The following is an 18968-nucleotide window of genomic DNA, read 5'->3' on the forward strand; positions in this document are numbered from 1 at the left end:
ATTGCTGCACAAGGGGGTCACACCAGATACTGAAAGCAAAGGTTCACATACTTTTGCCACTCACAGATATGTAATATTGGATCATTTTCCTCAATAAATAAATGACCAAGTATAATATTTTTGTCTCATTTGTTTAACTGGGTTCTCTTTATCTACTTTTAGGACTTGTGTGAAAATCTGATGATGTTTTAGGTCATATTTATGCAGAAATATAGCAAATTCTAAAGGGTTCACAAACTTTCAAGCACCACTGTAATTTACCCACAAATGTATTTATTTATTCTGCTCTCTCTTTCTCTGTGTGTGTGTGTGTGTGTGTGTGTGTGTGTGTGTGTGTGTGTGTGTGTGAGGAGGAATGTGACAAAAATAAAGGCTTGTTCTTCTTAATTTACTCACAAATGTATTTATTCCACTTGAAAAGTTTTCGGCAAACCAGCTACCGGATATAGGACCCTATGACTTCCTGAACTATTTAGTATTTGGCTTTAAGCTTGAAAAAAATTCACAGCCCACTAGATGGTGTGTCACGGTCCACTAATGGGCCACAGCTCAGTGGTTGAGATACACTGCCTTAGGGTAATCTACTTCCTTTAGAGCCATGAAGCTGGACACTGCAGTAAAGTTTTAATATTTTTGTCAACCAAAACTTGTATTTTCTACTTTGCCTCCACCTCCATTCTCTTGTGTAATGTACACTGGTGAATTGGGGATTTGTTAGGAATTAAAGTATGTAGCCAAGAGTTACCATATATACTATCATCTATTCCAGCATTTCTCAACCTTTTTTCAGTCACGGCACCCTTCAGAAGTATGCAAATTCTCAAGGCACCCCCATATAAAATATATGCAGTCACGCTGACCCCGGCAGTGACGTTGTGACATGGGAAAGGGGGCCGTGAGACAAATTTTGATGATGCATGAGGCGGCGATGATCTGCATTAGTGTAACTATCATTTTTTGGAATTTTAATTCATTTTATTTATTTCAATGTTAGAAATGTTAGATTTTTTGATGGCACCCCTAACGAAGCCAGACGGCACCCCAGTTGAGAAAGGCTGATCTATTCAACTTAAATTCTGGGGATCAAGCATTTAAGGATTTTTTTCAAAATGTCCAGATGGGGAGAGTTGGGACAGTTCATCATGTTACAGGTTTTTTCTTGTGGTTTACAAATATAAACTTGTTTAAAATGTTTGTTAAAAATGTGGGCATGTACCTGCATGAAAATTAATCTTATTTCATTCCTTTTTGAGAATGGAACTGTTTTGTCTAGTCAGGTTTTGGGGAAACAGACTTTTTTCTATTGCTGTACCAGCATTGTGTGTTCATATTACAAGTTTTGATCATAAATAAAAATTAAACATGTAGGATTAAGCTAGGTATTTTATTTTTGGGGGCGGCACGGTGGTGTAGTGGTTAGCGCTGTTGCCTCACAGCACGAAGATCCAGGTTCGAGCCCCGTGGCCGGCGAGGGCCTTTCTGTGCGGAGTTTGCATGTTCTCCCTGTGTCCGCGTGGGTTTCCTCCGGGTGCTCTGGTTTCCCCCACGGTCCAAAGACATGCAGGTTAGGTTAACTGGTGACTCTAAATTGGCCGTAGGTGTGAATGTGAGTGTGAATGGTTGTCTATGTGTTAGCCCTGTGATGACCTGGCGACTTGTCCAGGGTGTACCCCGCCTTTCGCCTGTAGTCAGCTGGGATAGGCTCCAGCTTGCCTGTGACCCTGTAGAGCAGGATAAAGCGGCTAGAGATAATGAGATGAGATTTTATTTTTGTCCTATGTCTCCCAACGTAATGTCCCATGTCTCCCCTCAATGTCTCATGTCTTCCTGCAAAAAAATAATAACAGAAAAAGTGAAGCCTGAAGAACAGTATATGTGACAAGCTGAGAAACTAATGTTGTGGTAAGAGGGTACATTAAATACTGTCGAATGCAATATGAATGTGACACTACTTGCAAAAAATTTCATACAATCTACAGAAGTTGAAAACTTGTCCTAAGTCTCTCCGCTCTCCCCTACTGTACACATAGGAGGTTTTTGTTTTTTGCTCAGTCAGTGTCAGTCATTTACTTTTCCTCTTCTCAGCTTTGATGTTTCCAGTAAATTGGATCTTATCAAAATTTGTGTGCTTTTTTTCTCCAAGTCTCCAAGACAACACAGTGTTGTGTGTGTTGTTTTAAGTTATCCTTGACTTGCAAGTGACGACAAAGCAAAATAAAAACCCGGATGTCGGCCATGTTGGTGGATATACAAATACTGGGGTTAAGCGACGTTCCATACAAAACATAGTCACACATGCGCAACTCCCTTTGTTTTTCCACTGCTTTAAGCATTCTTTTAGCTATGCCATATCTTTGTGCTGTATATGGTTGTGGTCACAACAGTACTTGTGATTGGGGCACTTTCCGATTTTTTAGAATTCCGTCCATGATTCAGAAAGAGGGCGAGGAAACTCTGAGGCTTAGTATGGAGAGGAGACGAGCACAGCTGAACAACATCGGCAGGGCTGATCTAACAGAGGCTAAAACCAAAACAGATTGTGTTTGCAGTGATCATTTTTATCTCAAGGGAGATTCAAAAGCTTTCTCAATAATATCATGGAAGAATTTTATTTCTTGTTGCTAGAATTTTGCTATAAAATGAGTGTTCTCTTGTCGTGGTTCATTCGGTCGTTGTTATAATTTTAACACATGTATTGCCATTTTGCTTCTAAAAGCACCAGCAAAATTGTACTTGAAATAAATTTAAATGTGATTTGTGAGCCATAAAGCTAGAGACTTGTCAGAATTTCACACTTCATCTGTTTACACATAGAAGTAAACTAAATGCAAAAGAAGCCCTAACTTACCCTTGCAAGTACAACTGGTTTGTCATCGTTGACTGGTTTAATTAATAAGGTATTTACCCATCCAGAGGCAAAAAAGTTATAGGCTTCCATGGACTTATAAGCCTTCATTTGAGATTTGTCGACCCACGAAGTCTGCCAAACCAGATAGAACGCGACATCTGGGTACTCGATGGTCGGTAGAAGCATCTTATCCTCAAAAAAATGCGACTTTTTAAAATAATATGGGCCAAAACCACACATATCTATCTTCTCTTTGTATCGAATCTTCGTTCGACTGTTCAAATTGTGGTAATACTAAGAAAATTCAGCATTGTTTACAGACACGCTTTCAGTGGCTGCCATTCTAGTTGCTTTGTATATCCACCATTGTGGCAGAAGCTCATGATGTAGCACATTTTGATCATGTGGTTGCAAGTCATCTATACAGTGTCCTATGGGTTAGGGTTAAAGGTTAGGCTTATAGGAAGAACTGGACCTGCTGGTGGATTATCTCAGTTTGTTGTTAACATTAAATTTGCACATCAAAGCATTACATTTAGTAGACGCTCTTATCCAGCACAACGTACAGTGAAAAAAACACACACACAGCACCTGGGGTTAGGCGCCTTGCTCAAGGACACTTCAGCCATGGATTTTCCTGCCAGTCCTGGGAATCAAACCAGCAACTCTTTGGACCCAAGGCTGCTTCTCTAACCTTTAGGCCATGGCTGCCCCAAAGCAAAACATTATGGAATGAAACTCTTGAAACTCTGCTATATTGAAATTCACTCATTCTTAATCTCTACTGCTTATCCTTTGCAGGTCATGGCTGAGCTGGAGCCAATCCCATCTGACGTTGGGTGAGAGGCGGGGTACACCCTGGGCAGGTCGCCAATCTATTGTAGAGCTAACACTGAGAGACAGACAACCATTCACACTCATTCTTAGAGTAAACAGTTGACCTAATCTACATGTCCTTGGACTGTGGGAGGAAACCGGAGGCACAAGGAGAACATGGGAACGCCACACAGAAAGGCTCATTCGATGAGCAAGTTTAAATGAAGGGCCTGTTTGTTGTGAGGCAACAGTATGAACCACTGCACCACTGTGATGCCCCTATGTTCGAACTGGGAGGACAAAACTGCTGTGCAATTTTTTTCATACAAGAGCTCCAGAAATCTTTAGCTCTTCAAAACAGCCTTAATAAAAATACATATTTTCTCAGTGTTATATCACCTACATGAGGCATACAAAGATTATACTGGACTGTTTTACTGAACTTCATTAATAAACATCTTTTTAAAAATTAATTTAACAGCTCCGTTCCAAATGCTTGAATTGAATTGAATCTTGAAGAGGTGTGTGTGTGTGGGGGGGACAAAATTTATAAATAATTAAAAGCATGTGTTCTGTCTCAAATAGGTACTTTATTACACTCACCGGCCACTTTAATAGGAACTTGTTCTTGATTCTAAGATTCATGTTCTTGGCTGCAGGAGTGGAACCCAGTGTGGTCTTCTGCTGTTGCATGCTGAGATGCTTTTCTGCTCACCAGGGTTGTAAAGAGTGATTATATGAGTTACTATATCCTTCCTGGCAGCTCGAACCAATCTGGCCATTTTCCTCTGACCTCTCTTATCAACAAGGCATTTGTTTCCACCCACAGAACTGTTGCTCACTCAGTGTCTTTTGTTTTTGTACCATTCTGTGTAAACTCTAGAGACTGTTGTGTGTGAAAACCCCAGGAGATCAGCAGTTTCTGAAATACTCAAACCAGTCCATCTGGCACCAACACCCATGCCACAGTGAAAGTCACACTTTGAGATCACAATTTTTCCCATGCTGATGTTTGAAGTGAACATTAACTGAAGCTCTTGATTTGTATCTGCATGATTTTATGCATTTTGCATAAAATTGAATAAAACTAGCCACTCAAAACTATATACAGTGTCCACTCTAATATTCTCAAGCATTAAAGAATACAAAGTAAACAATTTACCTCAAAAACAAAATAAAGCATATGAAAGTTATATAAAGACCTAAGAGCTCCCATTTGTAAGACATTTGTAAGCTCTTCCCCTTTTTCCGATCTTTGGAATAATCCTGTTTTTTTTTCTTCGTCTCTTATTTAAAGACAATCGCAGACATTACAATGTAGGAAATGAAACACAGGTTTGTTATGTTACTTTCAAAGGCAGAAGCAGAACGGCACGAAGAGAGGATGATGGAAAAGCAGTTATGACTCAGTAACTGAAAGCACAGCTTTTCATCAATTATAAACACATAATTACAGGAACTTATTGGTACTATAGCTGGGCTTTTTACTGAGCTTCTGGGACAAATCAGACAAGAAATGAATAACAGGAAAGGAATAAGTGTAATATGATCTGTTAAGTGATACATTAATAAAAATAATAAATAATACAAAAGCATAATAAAAATAAGTGTGGTCTTACTGCCACGTAGGCTAATCTGGGAAGAGCACTGATAATGAACTGCATCTGATGTCAGAGAGGACAGGAGGAAATAATGTAAGTAGACTGAAGGTCCAAATACTGGATGTGTGGAGGTATAAAAATTATTCATATTGATATAAATATTAGCAGGACTCTTTCTGGAGCGGCACATTGGTGTAGTGATTAGCACTGTCGCCTCACAACAAGAAGGTTCTAGGTTTGAGCTCAGTGGCTGACAAGGGTTTCTGTGTGGAGTTTGCATATTCTCCCCGTGTCTGCGTGGGTTTCCTCCAGCTGCTCCGGTTTCCCCCACAGTCCAAAGACATGCAGGTTAGGCTAATTGGTAGCTCTAAATTGACCGTAGATGTGAGTGTGAATTGTTGTTTGTCTCTATGTGTCAGCCCTGTGAATGGTTGTTTTTTTCTGTGTTAGCCTTGTGATGATCTGGCGACTTGTCCAGGGTGTACCCCACCTCTCACTCATAATCAGCTGGGACAGGCACCAGCTTGCCTGCGACCCTGCACAGGATAAGTGGCTACGGATAATGAATGGACTGTTTTTGGCATCTATGATGAGGTGCCTGTAGAAAAGTCTATAGTTCAGTATGATGAGGAGCTGTACGAGATTTGAAAGCTGTTTCTCTTCCAGCATGCTGTGTCTCCTCATCCTCCTCCTCCTTTTTGTCCACAGGCTTTGCTTTAAGGTGCTGCTGAGCTGCATAACCTGGAGCCTCTTCATCCATAATGGCCAGAAAGTCATAAAAAGGCGCAGGGGGACGCCATGCTTTATCGGGAATCACACCTAAAGAAAACAGAAGGGGAGAACTGTCAGAAAGCACTCTTGTTTAAAAAAAAAAAGTATATACATATACAACCCCGATTCCAAAAAAGTTGGGACAAAGTACAAATTGTAAATAAAAACGGAATGCAATGATGTGGAAGTTTCAAAATTCCATATTTTATTCAGAATAGAACACAGATGACATATCAAATGTTTAAACTGAGAAAATGTATCATTTAAAGAGAAAAATTAGGTGATTTTAAATTTCATGACAACAACACATCTCAAAAAAGTTGGGACAAGGCCATGTTTACCACTGTGAGACATCCCCTTTTCTCTTTACAACAGTCTGTAAACGTCTGGGGACTGAGGAGACAAGTTGCTCAAGTTTAGGGATAGGAATGTTAACCCATTCTTGTCTAATGTAGGATTCTAGTTGCTCAACTGTCTTAGGTCTTTTTTGTCGTATCTTCTGTTTTATGATGCGCCAAATGTTTTCTATGGGTGAAAGATCTGGACTGCAGGCTGGCCAGTTCAGTACCCGGACCCTTCTTCTACGCAGCCATGATGCTGTAATTGATGCAGTATGTGGTTTGGCATTGTCATGTTGGAAAATGCAAGGTCTTCCCTGAAAGAGACGTCGTCTGGATGGGAGCATACTGTATGTTGCTCTAGAACCTGGATATACCTTTCAGCATTGATGGTGTCTTTCCAGATGTGTAAGCTGCCCATGCCACACGCACTAATGCAACCCCATACCATCAGAGATGCAGGCTTCTGAACTGAGCGCTGATAACAACTTGGGTCGTCCTTCTCCTCTTTAATCCGAATGACACCGCGTCCCTGATTTCCATAAAGAACTTCAAATTTTGATTTGTCTACCCACAGAACAGTTTTCCACTTTGCCACAGTCCATTTTAAATGAGCCTTGGCCCAGAGAAGACGTCTGTGCTTCTGGATCATGTTTAGATACGGCTTCTTCTTTGAACTATAGAGTTTTAGCTGGCAACGGCGGATGGCACGGTGAATTGTGTTCAAAGATAATGTTCTCTGGAAATATTCCTGAGCCCATTTTGTGATTTCCAATACAGAAGCATGCCTGTATGTGATGCAGTGCCGTCTAAGGGCCCGAAGATCACGGGCACCCAGTATGGTTTTCCGGCCTTGACCCTTACGCACAGAGATGCTTCCAGATTCTCTGAATCTTTTGATGATATTATGCACTGTAGATGATGATATGTTCAAACTCTTTGCAATTTTACACTGTCGAACTCCTTTCTGATACTGCTCCACTATTTGTCGGCGCAGAATTAGGGGGATTGGTGATCCTCTTCCCATCTTTACTTCTGAGAGCCGCTGCCACTCCAAGATGCTCTTTTAATACCCAGTCATGTTAATGACCTATTGCCAATTGACCTAATGAGTTGCAATTTGGTCCTCCAGCTGTTCCTTTTTTTGTACCTTTAACTCTTCCAGCCTCTTATTGCCCCTGTCCCAACTTTTTTGAGATGTGTTGCTGTCATGAAATTTCAAATGAGCCAATATTTGGCATGAAATTTCAAAATGTCTCACTTTCGACATTTGATATGTTGTCTATGTTCTATTGTGAATACAATATCAGTTTTTGAGATTTGTGAATTATTGCATTCCGTTTTTATTTACAATTTGTACTTTGTCCCAACTTTTTTGGAATCGGGGTTGTATATATATATATATATATATATATATATATATATATATATATATATATATATATATATATATAAATAAAAAACACACAACTGAACAGCCCTGAGCCTGATAAAATATTGATTCATTGTGCAATACGTCCAGATAATAGATAAAATTACCTTACATGCAACTAGTCATGGTCCAGTGTTGGACATACAGTTAAACAGCAAGTACAACATGATAGACACAGACCAGATTGGGGAAAAAAACTGTAGAGACTAACTTTGTGGAAAACCTTCAGAGACTCATTAATATGAACCCCAACTGATTGACTTCAAATTGTATAATCACCAGTCACTTTATTAGGAACACCCATCCACCTGCTGTTTTATGCAGTTCTCTAATCAGCCAATCCCTTGACAGCAGCACAATGCATAAAATCATGCAGATACAAATCAAGAGCTTCAGTTAATGTTCACTTCAAACATCAAAATGGAAAAAAATTGTGATCTCTGTCACTTTCACTGTGGCATGGGTGTTGGTTTGAGCCAGATGGACTGGTTTGAGTATTTCAGAAACTGCTGATCTCCTGGGGTTTTCACACACAACAGTCTCTAGAGTTTACATAGAATGGTGCAAAAAACAAAAACATCGAGTGAGCGACAGTTCTGTGGGTGGAAACAAACACCTTGTTGATAAGAGAGGTCAGAGGAAAACAGCCAGATTCGAGGTGGTTAGAACTGCCAGGAAGGATATGGTAACTCATAGCAACTTTTTACAACTGTGTTGAGCAGAAAAGCATCTCAGCATGCAACAGCAGAAGAACACATTGGCTTCCACTACTGCAGCCAAGAACAGGAATCTTACAATCAAGAACAAGTTCCTATTAAAGTGGCCAGTGAGTGTAAATACTGTATTTATTCAATTGCACACACAAATCTAATGAACAGTTTTTGAAACTCAAAGTAATAACTTGTAAGAAAGAAATGCAAGACAAATAAGGCTAGACATTCAGTTAGGACAAAAGTAAAAGGAGTTAGTATGTGTAGCTGATGTGCTGCAGTGGCTGAGCTACATTACTGGAAAATTTAGAGCATGCTGCAGAAAGAGGATTGACTGTGCAGTTGATTGAAATTTATTAATTTGAAATACAAATAAACAAACAAACTGAAATTACTGTATATCATCATCAACTTTGGACCATGCCTCTTACCCGAGTCTGGCTGGTTCAGCTTTAGATTCAGCTAACAGTTAGCTCTGTTGCATTGTTTTTGTCTGTTTGCACAGATACATACGTGTCTGAAATAATGTACTATAAGTCGAGAAAAATTTGTTTATTGTGACATGGACATACAATTTAAAGAATGCTAAGCTGGGAACTTTCTTTACTTGTTATCTACATTAGTTATGAAGCTCCGGTGCAAAACTAATTAAACTAAATAAGCAAACTTTGCACACCAAACATGTCCTGACTCACTGCCTACATTTGGAGAAAGGAGGAAATGGTGTACTTTTGATTTGGGGTCAATTCTCCTGTAATACACTTTAAGTGAAAGACCTATAAGTAGGTCTTTCCTACTGTATTGTTTGGAAAACTCATCTGGAGCAAAGTTCCAGTCATTGAGTAAACTGGTCTCATCTCAATTCCTGTCAAGCTCATGAAGCCAAACATCTCATTATTGGAAACTAACTGCAATCTGGCAGGAGTAAGAATATGCCAGTAAGGTCACCGTGCTGCGGCACATGACTGGAAAATGTTGAGAGAGATGCAAACTGAATATCTGCATCCAAATGGCCTATGAAAGATGTAAATAAACAAGGAGAGTATGAAAGCCAGTAAGCCAGAACGAAATCTAAATTGGCACTAGATTTAAGGAGATGGGAAATCAAAACAAGTTCCCATGAGTTTTAGTGCTGCAAGTCGATTCTGATATGTTCAAGTTCATCAGCAAGAGCAAGATGGGTTGTGACTTAACCTCCTGGAACATGTGTGAGAGATGGCACTAGGACTGAGTGAAAGGAACATCCAGTGCTCATGTTAAACAAAAGGAGAGAAGGTCAATCGAAGACAGCATGTCTCTAAAATGTTTACCTGACATTAAAGCCATTCTGAAATGTCATGGTTCTGTGATATAAACCACACATGCACAGTGAGAGTGTGTGTGTGTGTGTGTGTGTGTGTGTGTGTGTGTGTGTGTGTGTGTGTGTGTGTGTGTGTGTGGTTTATCTTGCAATCATTTCTGGTCACTCTGTGGTCTTGCAATAATAGCATCATTGCCAGCTCATTTAAGAGTTCTGTGCTTATATTGGGCTCTGAGAATAAAGGAGATTGCAATAAAGATTGAGAATAAAGAAGACAGCACCTTGCATAAGTAACCTTTGCGTGCACACACACACACACACACACACACACACACACACACACACACACACACACACATATGGATATTTATAGTATATTTCTATTGCAAGTGCATCTTATTATAGTACTATATAACAGTTATTCCACAAAATCAAGTCATACATGAACTGATAGCCGACAAGGCGCATAGCACCGAGCAGGGCTCTCAAGCCTCACGCACTGAGAGTGAGACACACGCATTTCAACAAGTTCACACGTTCACACGCCACACATGGTATTTCTCACTCTGAGCTTCTCCAATAATCGCACAGAAATTCCTTCAAGCTATTTACAAATGCCACAGCCGTAGGTCACAGTGCTCCTGGGGCAAGTTCAACCACTGCAACGGTTTGCTACGTTTTTCTAATTGTTCCTTATTGATTGGCTGAAACGTGCACCGTTCTGCAACTGTGTTGAAACGTTTCATGTGTCTTGAACTCGCCCCGTGCTCGGAGCAGCATCAGCCAATCAGAAAATAGATTGTTCTGTTGTCGGGGAGACGTGAGTTTCAGCTACAAGCATGCGCTGCACCTGCAAAATTGTGAGTGAACTAGAGAACGACCTGGAGCGAACGAGAGAATTGAAAGAACTGGAGAACTGTCGGGACTCAGGACCATCAGGTAATAATTTATATCAATACTTACCTAGTTACTTTGTAGTTTTACTCTATAGACCAATATTTCTGGTCTACACCTTGTTCAGTATCGAAAACCTGTCCATTTCAAGCTATCGTAGATAACTGTCTAACTAGCAAGCTAGATGTAAACCAGCTAAAATAGCATACTGTGCTGACAACGATTTAAATGTTTGTTTAGTCAAAGACTGTTCTTCTGGGGATTATAGAATGAATAACTTTGGTTAAGTCGCCTAGGAGCTGTCATGAACAGAGAGGCGTTTTATTTTTTTTAATCGTTTGTGTCATTTATTTTAGCATGTCAGGGAAGAAACAGAAGAGCTTCCTTTCCTTCTGGGAAGCCAAGGCTCAGAAAACAAAGGCAGGGAGGTCAGTTGATGTGCCAGAGACTGAGAGGGAGACTGTGACATCAGGTGAGATAGTGAATGTGCAGGAAGTGACAGAAGAGGAGACAGGGGAGGTGGACAAAGAGACAGTGGAAGACGAAGAAAGAATGGAGGTGAATGCAGAAGGTGGAGTGCCAGAAGAGGACAGGGTGACGGAAGAAGGCAGGGTGACTGAGGAAGACAGTGCAGAGGTCAGGGTAGTGGTGAAAAAAAAGGCCTTAACTGGAGCTGCCACCTACCGATCCACATTCAAAAGTGCATGGACTGCAAAATGGCCATGTATAACTGTAGGCACCACCAACTCCTACTACTGGTGCTCAGTACTGTATGTAGGCAGGAAAATTCCTGTGGCCATTAAGGTGTCGCAGATGTGCAGCGACACATTAAGAGTAAAGCACACCAGTCTAAAGAGCAGGCACTTCAGTCCACAAGTAGGATTGGACAGTTTTATCCCCTAGTGACTGTTGGTGGCATGACTGCACAAGAATCCAAGGTATTGTCCTGGTCAAAAGGACTACATGAAGCTCAGATTCTTGCATGAAATCTTGTTTTTCATCATTTCCGAATATAAAAAAAATCGTCTCGTCTCGTCTTCTTCCGCTTATCCAGGACCGGGTCGCGGAGGCAGCAGTCTAAGCATGGAAGCCCAAACTTCCCTTTCCCCAGACACCTCGGCCAGCTCCTCGGGAAGAACACCGAGGCGTTCCCAGGCCAGCCGAGAGACATAGTCCCTCCACCGTGTCCTGGGTCTTCCCCGGGGCCTCCTCCCGGGGGGACATGCCTGGAACACCTCCCCAGGGAGGCGTCCAGGAGGCATCCGAAAAAGATGCCCGAGCCACCTCAGCTGGTTCCTCTCGATGTGGAGGAGCAGCGGCTCTACTCCGAGCTCCTCCCGAGTGACTGTGCTTCTCACCCTATCTCTAAGGGAGCGCCCAGCCACCCTGCGAAGGAAACTCATTTCAGCCGCTTGTATCCGCGATCTTGTTCTTTCTGTCATTACCCAAAGCTCATGACCATTTTTTTTTTTTTAATCCCCTCCTAGAACTGCCACCTTATTGTGGTGGAGGGGTTTGTGTGCTTGAATGATCCTAGGAGCTATGTTGTCGGGGGCATTATGCCCCTGTTAGGGTTTCCCAAGGCAGACAGGTCCTAGGTGACAGGCCAGACCAAGAGCAGTTCACCAAAAAACCCCTATGGAGAAAAAATCCAGGACCGTGACGTCGCCCGGTAGGACGCAGCTGGGGCCCCACCCTGGAGCCAGGCCCGGGGTTGGGGCTCGTATGCGAGCGCTTGGTGGCCGGGCCTTTGCCCATGGGGCCCGGCCGGGCTCAGCCCGAAGAGGTGACGTGGGCCCGACCTCCTGTGGGTTCACCACCCACAGAGGTAGCAGTAGGGTTTTGGTGCAGTGTGGATTGGGTGGCAGTCGAAGGCAGGGGCCTCGACGACCTGATCCCCGGACACAGCGGCTGGCTGTTGGGACATGGAATGTCACTTCGCTGGGGGGGAAGGAGCCTGAGCTTGTGCGGGAGGTTGAGAGGTACCGGCTAGAGATAGTCGGGCTCACCTCCACGCACAGCTTGGGCTCTGGAACCCAGCTCCTCGAGAGGGGCTGGACTTTCCACTTCTCTGGAGTCGCCCATGGTGAGCGGCGGCGGGCTGGTGTGGGCTTCCTTATAGCTCCCCAGCTCAGCCGCCATGTGTTGGAGTTTACCCCAGTGAACGAGAGGGTCGCCTCTCTGCGCCTTCGGATTGGGGAGAGGGCTCTTGCTGTTGTTTGTGCCTATGGGCCAAATAGCAGTATAGAGTATCCGGCCTTCTTGGAGTCCCTGGGAGAGGTACTGAGGGGTGCTCAGACTGGGGACTCCATTGTGCTACTGGGGGACTTCAATGCTCACGTGGGCGATGACAGTGACACCTGGAGGGGCGTGGTTGGGAGGAACAGCCTCCCCGATCTGAACCCGAGTGGTGTTTTGTTATTGGACTTCTGTGCTAGTCACAGTTTGTCCATAACGAACACCATGTTCGAGCATAGGGGTGTCCATAAGTGCACGTGGCACCAGGACACCTTAGGTCGGAGGTCGATGATCGACTTTGTAGTCGTGTCATCTGATCTCCGACCCTATGTCTTGGACACTCGGGTGAAGAGAGGGGCTGAGTTGTCAACTGATCACCACCTGGTGGTGAGTTGGATCCGCTGGCGGAGGAGGAAGCTGGACAGACCTGGCAGGCCCAAACGTATGGTGAGGGTCTGCTGGGAACGTCTGGCCGAGCACTCTGTTGGGGAGGTCTTTAACTCCCACCTCCGGGAGAGCTTTTCCCAGCTTCCGAGGGAGGCGGGGGACATTGAGTCTGAGTGGACCATGTTCTCTACCTCCATTGTGGACGCAGCTGTTCGGAGCTGTGGCCGCAAGGTCTCCGGTGCCTGTCGTGGCGGCAATCCCCGAACCCAGTGGTGGACACCGGAAGTAAGGGATGCTGTCAAGCTGAAGAAGGAGTCCTATCGGGCCATGTTGACCTCCGGGACTCCTGAGGCAGCCGACGGGTATCGGCAGGCCAGGCGTGCTGCAGCTCAGGCAGTTGCGGAGGCAAAAACTCGGAACTGGGAGGAGTTCGGGGAGGCCATGGAGAAGGACTATCGGTCGGCCTCAAAGAAATTCTGGCAAACCGTCCGGCGCCTCAGGAGGGGGAAGCAGTACTCTGCCAACACTGTTTACAGTGCGGGTGGGGAGCTGTTGACCTCGACTGGGGACATTGTCGGGCGGTGGAAAGAATACTTTGAGGATCTCCTCAATCCCACCGTCATGTCTTCCACTGAGGAGACTGAGGCTGATGACTCAGAGGTGGACTCGTCCATTACCCAAGCCGAAGTCACTGAGGTGGTTTGCAAGCTCCTCGGTGGCAAGGCACCGGGGGTGGATGAGATCCGCCCTGAGTATCTCAAGTCTCTGGATGTTGTGGGGCTGTCTTGGTTGACACGCCTCTGCAACATCGCGTGGCGGTCGGGGACAGTGCCTCTGGAGTGGCAGACTGGGGTGGTGGTCCCTCTTTTTAAGAAAGGGGACCAGAGAGTGTGCTCCAATTATAGGGGAATCACACTTCTCAGCCTCCCAGGGAAAGTTTACTCCAGGGTACTGGAGAGGAGAATTCGACCAATAGTCGAACCTCGGATCCAGGAGGAACAATGCGGTTTTCGTCCTGGTCGCGGAACACTGGACCAGCTCTATACCCTTCATAGGGTGCTCGAGGGTTCATGGGAGTTTGCCCAACCAGTCCACATGTGCTTTGTGGATCTGGAGAAGGCATTCGACCGTGTCCCCCGTCGTATTCTGTGGGGGGTGCTTCGGGAGTATGGGGTTCGGGGCTCTTTGCTAAGGGCTGTCCGGTCCCTGTACGAACGGAGCAGGAGTCTGGTTCGCATTGCCGGCAGTAAGTCAGACCTGTTCCCAGTGCATGTTGGACTCCGTCAGGGCTGCCCTTTGTCACCGGTTCTGTTCATAATTTATATGGACAGAATTTCTAGGCGCAGCCAGGGGCCGGAAGGAATCCTGTTTGGGAACCACAGGATTTCATCTCTGCTTTTTGCGGATGATGTTGTCCTGTTGGCTTCTTCAAACCAGGACCTTCAGCATGCACTGGGGCGGTTTGCAGTCGAGTGTGAAGCGGCTGGGATGAGAATCAGCACCTCCAAGTCCGAGGCCATGGTTCTCGACCGGAAAAGGGTGGCTTGCCCTCTCCAGGTTGGTGGAGAAGTCCTGCCTCAAGTGGAGGAGTTTAAGTATAAAAAAAATATTACCATATATTTTAAATAATTATGAACAATTACCCGGTAGCTGATTGAGTTGTGTCTGTGTTTACCATAAATTACCTCTACAAATAAATTTGTCTTGAATGTCCTTTCTGCTGATAACATGGTTATCATTCTTTTCTGTTTAAGACAAGGAGAGCTGAGGTGAAAGTGGCTGTGGCCATGGTGCAGCACAATATGCCATTTGCCACGGCAGAACATTTTATTCCTTTGTTAAGGAATTGCTTTAGCAACTCCCCCACAGCACAGCAATAAAGTGTGCCAGCACAAAAACAACTTGCATAATAAATGAAGCTATGGCACCGCATTTCAGAGAGGAGCTGGTCACCAAAATGAAGACCAGGCCCTTCACTCTCATAACAGACGGCTCAAATGATACAGGTGTTGTATTGACAACCAATTAAGACATCCTCATTTTCCAGTACACATTTTTTACACATGTCAGTGGTTTAGGCTATGTGTGTAATGTTTCTAATGTGATGCTTAAACCTTTACCTTGCAGGACATGAGAAAATGAACCCCCTCACTGTCAGGGTGTTTGACGGCAAGGTTGTTCACCGATTTCTGGACATGTGCACAACAAGCGGGCAACGCTGTGGCACTGCCGAAGCCATTTTCCAGAAGATCAATGATGTCCTCGAAAAACACAACATACCTTGGAGTAACTGTGTTGCTTTGTCTATTGACAATGCCCCAGTCAATACAGGGGCAAGAAACTCGATTGCCTCTAGGATACTGGCAGAGAATCCCAGCGTGTACATCCATGGGTGCCCATGCCATATTCTGCATAACACAGCAAAACATGCTGGGCAGGGTTTTTTGGAAGTAAGTTTGTATTCTGGGCGGCACGGTGGTGTAGTGGTTAGCGCTGTCGCCTCACAGCAAGAAGGTCCTGGGTTCGAGCCCCAGGGCCGGCGAGGGCCTTTCTGTGTGGAGTTTGCATGTTCTCCCCGTGTCCGCGTGGGTTTCCTCCGGGTGCTCCGGTTTCCCCCACAGTCCAAAGACATGCAGGTTAGGTTAACTGGTGACTCTAAATTGACCATAGGTGTGAATGTGAGTGTGAATGGTTGTCTGTGTCTATGTGTCAGCCCTGTGATGACCTGGCGACTTGTCCAGGGTGTACCCCGCCTTTCGCCCATAGTCAGCTGGGATAGGCTCCAGCTTGCCTGCGACCCTGTAGAAGGATAAAGCGGCTAGAGATAATGAGATGAGATGAAGTTTGTATTCTTTCAGTAACCTTTAGATAGCTTGTTGTGCTGTGCTGTAATGAATTTGTGACCAAATTGTAACATAATTGAATTGAATCCAATGCAAAAACTTTCATGACACTGAAATGTAATATTCACATTGCAGAATTCTGTGACTTGCACGAGTCGGAGTATATGGAGATACTTTCAAATATCTCCATCCGTTGGCTGAGCCTGGAACGCTGCTTGAATCGGATTCTGCAGCAATACAAGCCACTCTCCAGCTATTTCAAGTCAGCAAGTAAGTTGCATATTTTACTAACATGAATTTGAGGTTCTTTAAGAGATTGCCATGTGAATGAATACTATGTATAATTGTGTTTTCTTTCCTTTTCAGATGAGAAACAACCACGCTTCACACAGCTTGCGCATGCATTCTCCAACCCAATAACAGAAGTCTACCTGCTTTTCTATCGGGCAACGTTGCCAGCCTTCTCCTCCCTTAATCTCCTCCTTCAGAAAGAGAAATCATCCGTCTTCCTTCTCTATGAAGAGGTAAAATATATGAGGGTTCAGCTCTGTTTATGCCATTGGTTTTTCATCTGCTGTCACTAACATCTTCAGTGAATTTTTCCTTCATAACTACTAACCCTACTCATCTTCACTAGCCTTGTTACGCTTGTGTACTCGCTTGGGATAAAACCGTCTCTTCAATGTAATGTAATGAATTGCAACTTTGCAGATGACCAAGTTCATTCGCAAGTTGTGCGGAAGATTCCTGCAAGTTCAGGCACTGCAGAGCAGAGCGGTGGAGGACATCAATTACACAGATCCATCCAACCAACTGTCTGGTAATGCTCCCCAAGTTTCTCCCTATATATGCAAATACATAAACTCTCTGTTTACTGACCACAAATGACTTATTCAGTTTTGACAGTGAGGATGTCACCAATGTGAAAGCAGAGATACTTTATGATACTTTGTCTGTAAAGATTCTGTTAAAACTGTGGGAGGTGTTTGCCTTTGTGGTTTAAGTGTCTGATGTTTACTGTATATGTTTGCAGTCTATGTACAGTAGTTAGTAGTTTTATATATTTATGTGTGCACTTTATGGAGCAGCTTTAAATGTTTTTATACTCTGTATAATGTCAATAGGCGGCACGGTGGTGTAGTGGTTAGCGCTGTCGCCTCACAGCAAGAAGGTCCTGGGTTCGAGCCCCGGGGCCGGCGAGGGCCTTTCTGTGTGGAGTTTGCATGTTCTCCCCGTGTCCGCGTGGGTTTCCTCCGGGTGCTCCGGTTTCCCCCACAGTCCAAAGACATGCAGGTTAGGTTAACTGGTGACTCTGAATTGACCGTAGGTGTGAATGTGGGTGTGAATGGTTGTCTGTGTCTATGTGTCAGCCCTGTGATGACCTGGCGACTTGTCCAGGGTGTGCCCCGCCTTTCGCCCGTAGTCAGCTGGGATAGGCTCCAGCTTGCCTGCGACCCTGTAGAAGGATAAAGCGGCTAGAGATAATGAGATGAGATGAGATAATGTCAATAAAGGCTTTCTATCCTATTCTATCCTATTCTATTCTATTCATAACTCTAATAGGACAAAAGCTGAATGTGGGTTTTACAACCAGGGCAACCCTCAACCGGCTCCTAGAGGCTGGAGATGTCACTCCACAGCAGGTGGAGAGATTCCACCAGGCTGTCTTGGCGTTTTTGACAGGGGCAGTTGAATATGCCATGGCAAAACTGCCCCTTAAAGAGAGTCTCCTGAAACATGCCAGGTTTGTGGATGTGCAGCAGAGGGCAGACTGTGAAGTCAATGATGTTGCATACTTTGTGGATCGGTAAGGGTTTAACATTTCAAATCTATTGCAAAGTTTGATCACATTTGCTGAAAAATTAGCCCTTTGTTTCTCCTGGTTAAGTACACATTGTATTCTTTAGGTTCACCAAACTGCTTCCATATCATGAACCCCAAGACCAAGACCAACTTGCAGAGGAGTTTCAGGACTACCAGTTAATGGAGGTCCCAATGCCCGAACACCAAACGGAATTTGACGTTGAGGCTTTCTGGGAAGGCATGAGTTCACTTAAGAATAGGGTAATAAATATCCAGCGCACACACACTGACATGAGCAATTTAATAAGTGTAAAATATGTAGGGATGTAATTAGGCTTCCTTGTTTTTTTCCCCCCAAAGGTGACTGGAATGAGCAGATTTCCCAGGCTGTCTGCAATTGGCAAATTAGTTTTAATTCTCCCCCACTCCAATGCAGATGCTGAGAGGGTTTTTTCCATGGTGGGCTTGAACAAGACCAAAACAAGAAACGCCTTGGCCCTGGACGGAACCCTCTCAGCAATCATGACAGTGAAAATGGCTGGCATTGAGCCTCATTGCTTTAAATGGGAGCCCCCAATGTCAGTAATTAAGGCATCTAAATCTGCCACAAACACTTACAACACACAGCATCACTCATAAACACACACACACACACAATATCCACCATTGTTCAGTGGGGCCCTTTGGGGCTATATTTGTGTTTTTTGCCTTTATTTAATTTGAAGTGCAAATGTTTATGCACAATAAAGAACAAAACATATTTTACTGTATTATTATTTGTTATAGAATAAACAAACAGTGTAATTGATCTAATCGAATTTGTTCTTTTTTTAAGTAGCTGGGTTGATGGGACACTAGGAGGGAGGGAGGGTCAATGGGACACTGGGAGGGAGGGAGGGTCGATGGGACACTGGGAGGGAGGGAGGGTCGATGGGACACTGGGAGGGAGGGAGGGTCGATGGGACACTAGGAGGGACCCCCCACCCC

The 18968-nt window shown here is 44.2% G+C and overlaps 1 protein-coding gene across 3 annotated transcripts in view; it reads right to left on the minus strand.

The window, feature by feature from the left end:
- Positions 1–2782: 2782 nt before the first annotated feature.
- The window catches only part of txndc16 (thioredoxin domain containing 16), a 76223-nt gene continuing 60037 nt past the window's right edge, over positions 2783–18968 (minus strand). For all 3 annotated transcript variants that reach the window (XM_060933652.1, XM_060933653.1, XM_060933651.1), the window contains one exon: positions 2783–6084. In XM_060933652.1, the coding sequence (XP_060789635.1) occupies positions 5876–6084 (209 nt within the window). In that variant the 3' untranslated portion in view covers positions 2783–5875. The remainder of the gene's footprint in view (positions 6085–18968) is intronic.

This window comes from Neoarius graeffei, chromosome 11, assembly GCF_027579695.1.
Source record: "Neoarius graeffei isolate fNeoGra1 chromosome 11, fNeoGra1.pri, whole genome shotgun sequence".
Taxonomy (NCBI): domain Eukaryota; kingdom Metazoa; phylum Chordata; class Actinopteri; order Siluriformes; family Ariidae; genus Neoarius; species Neoarius graeffei.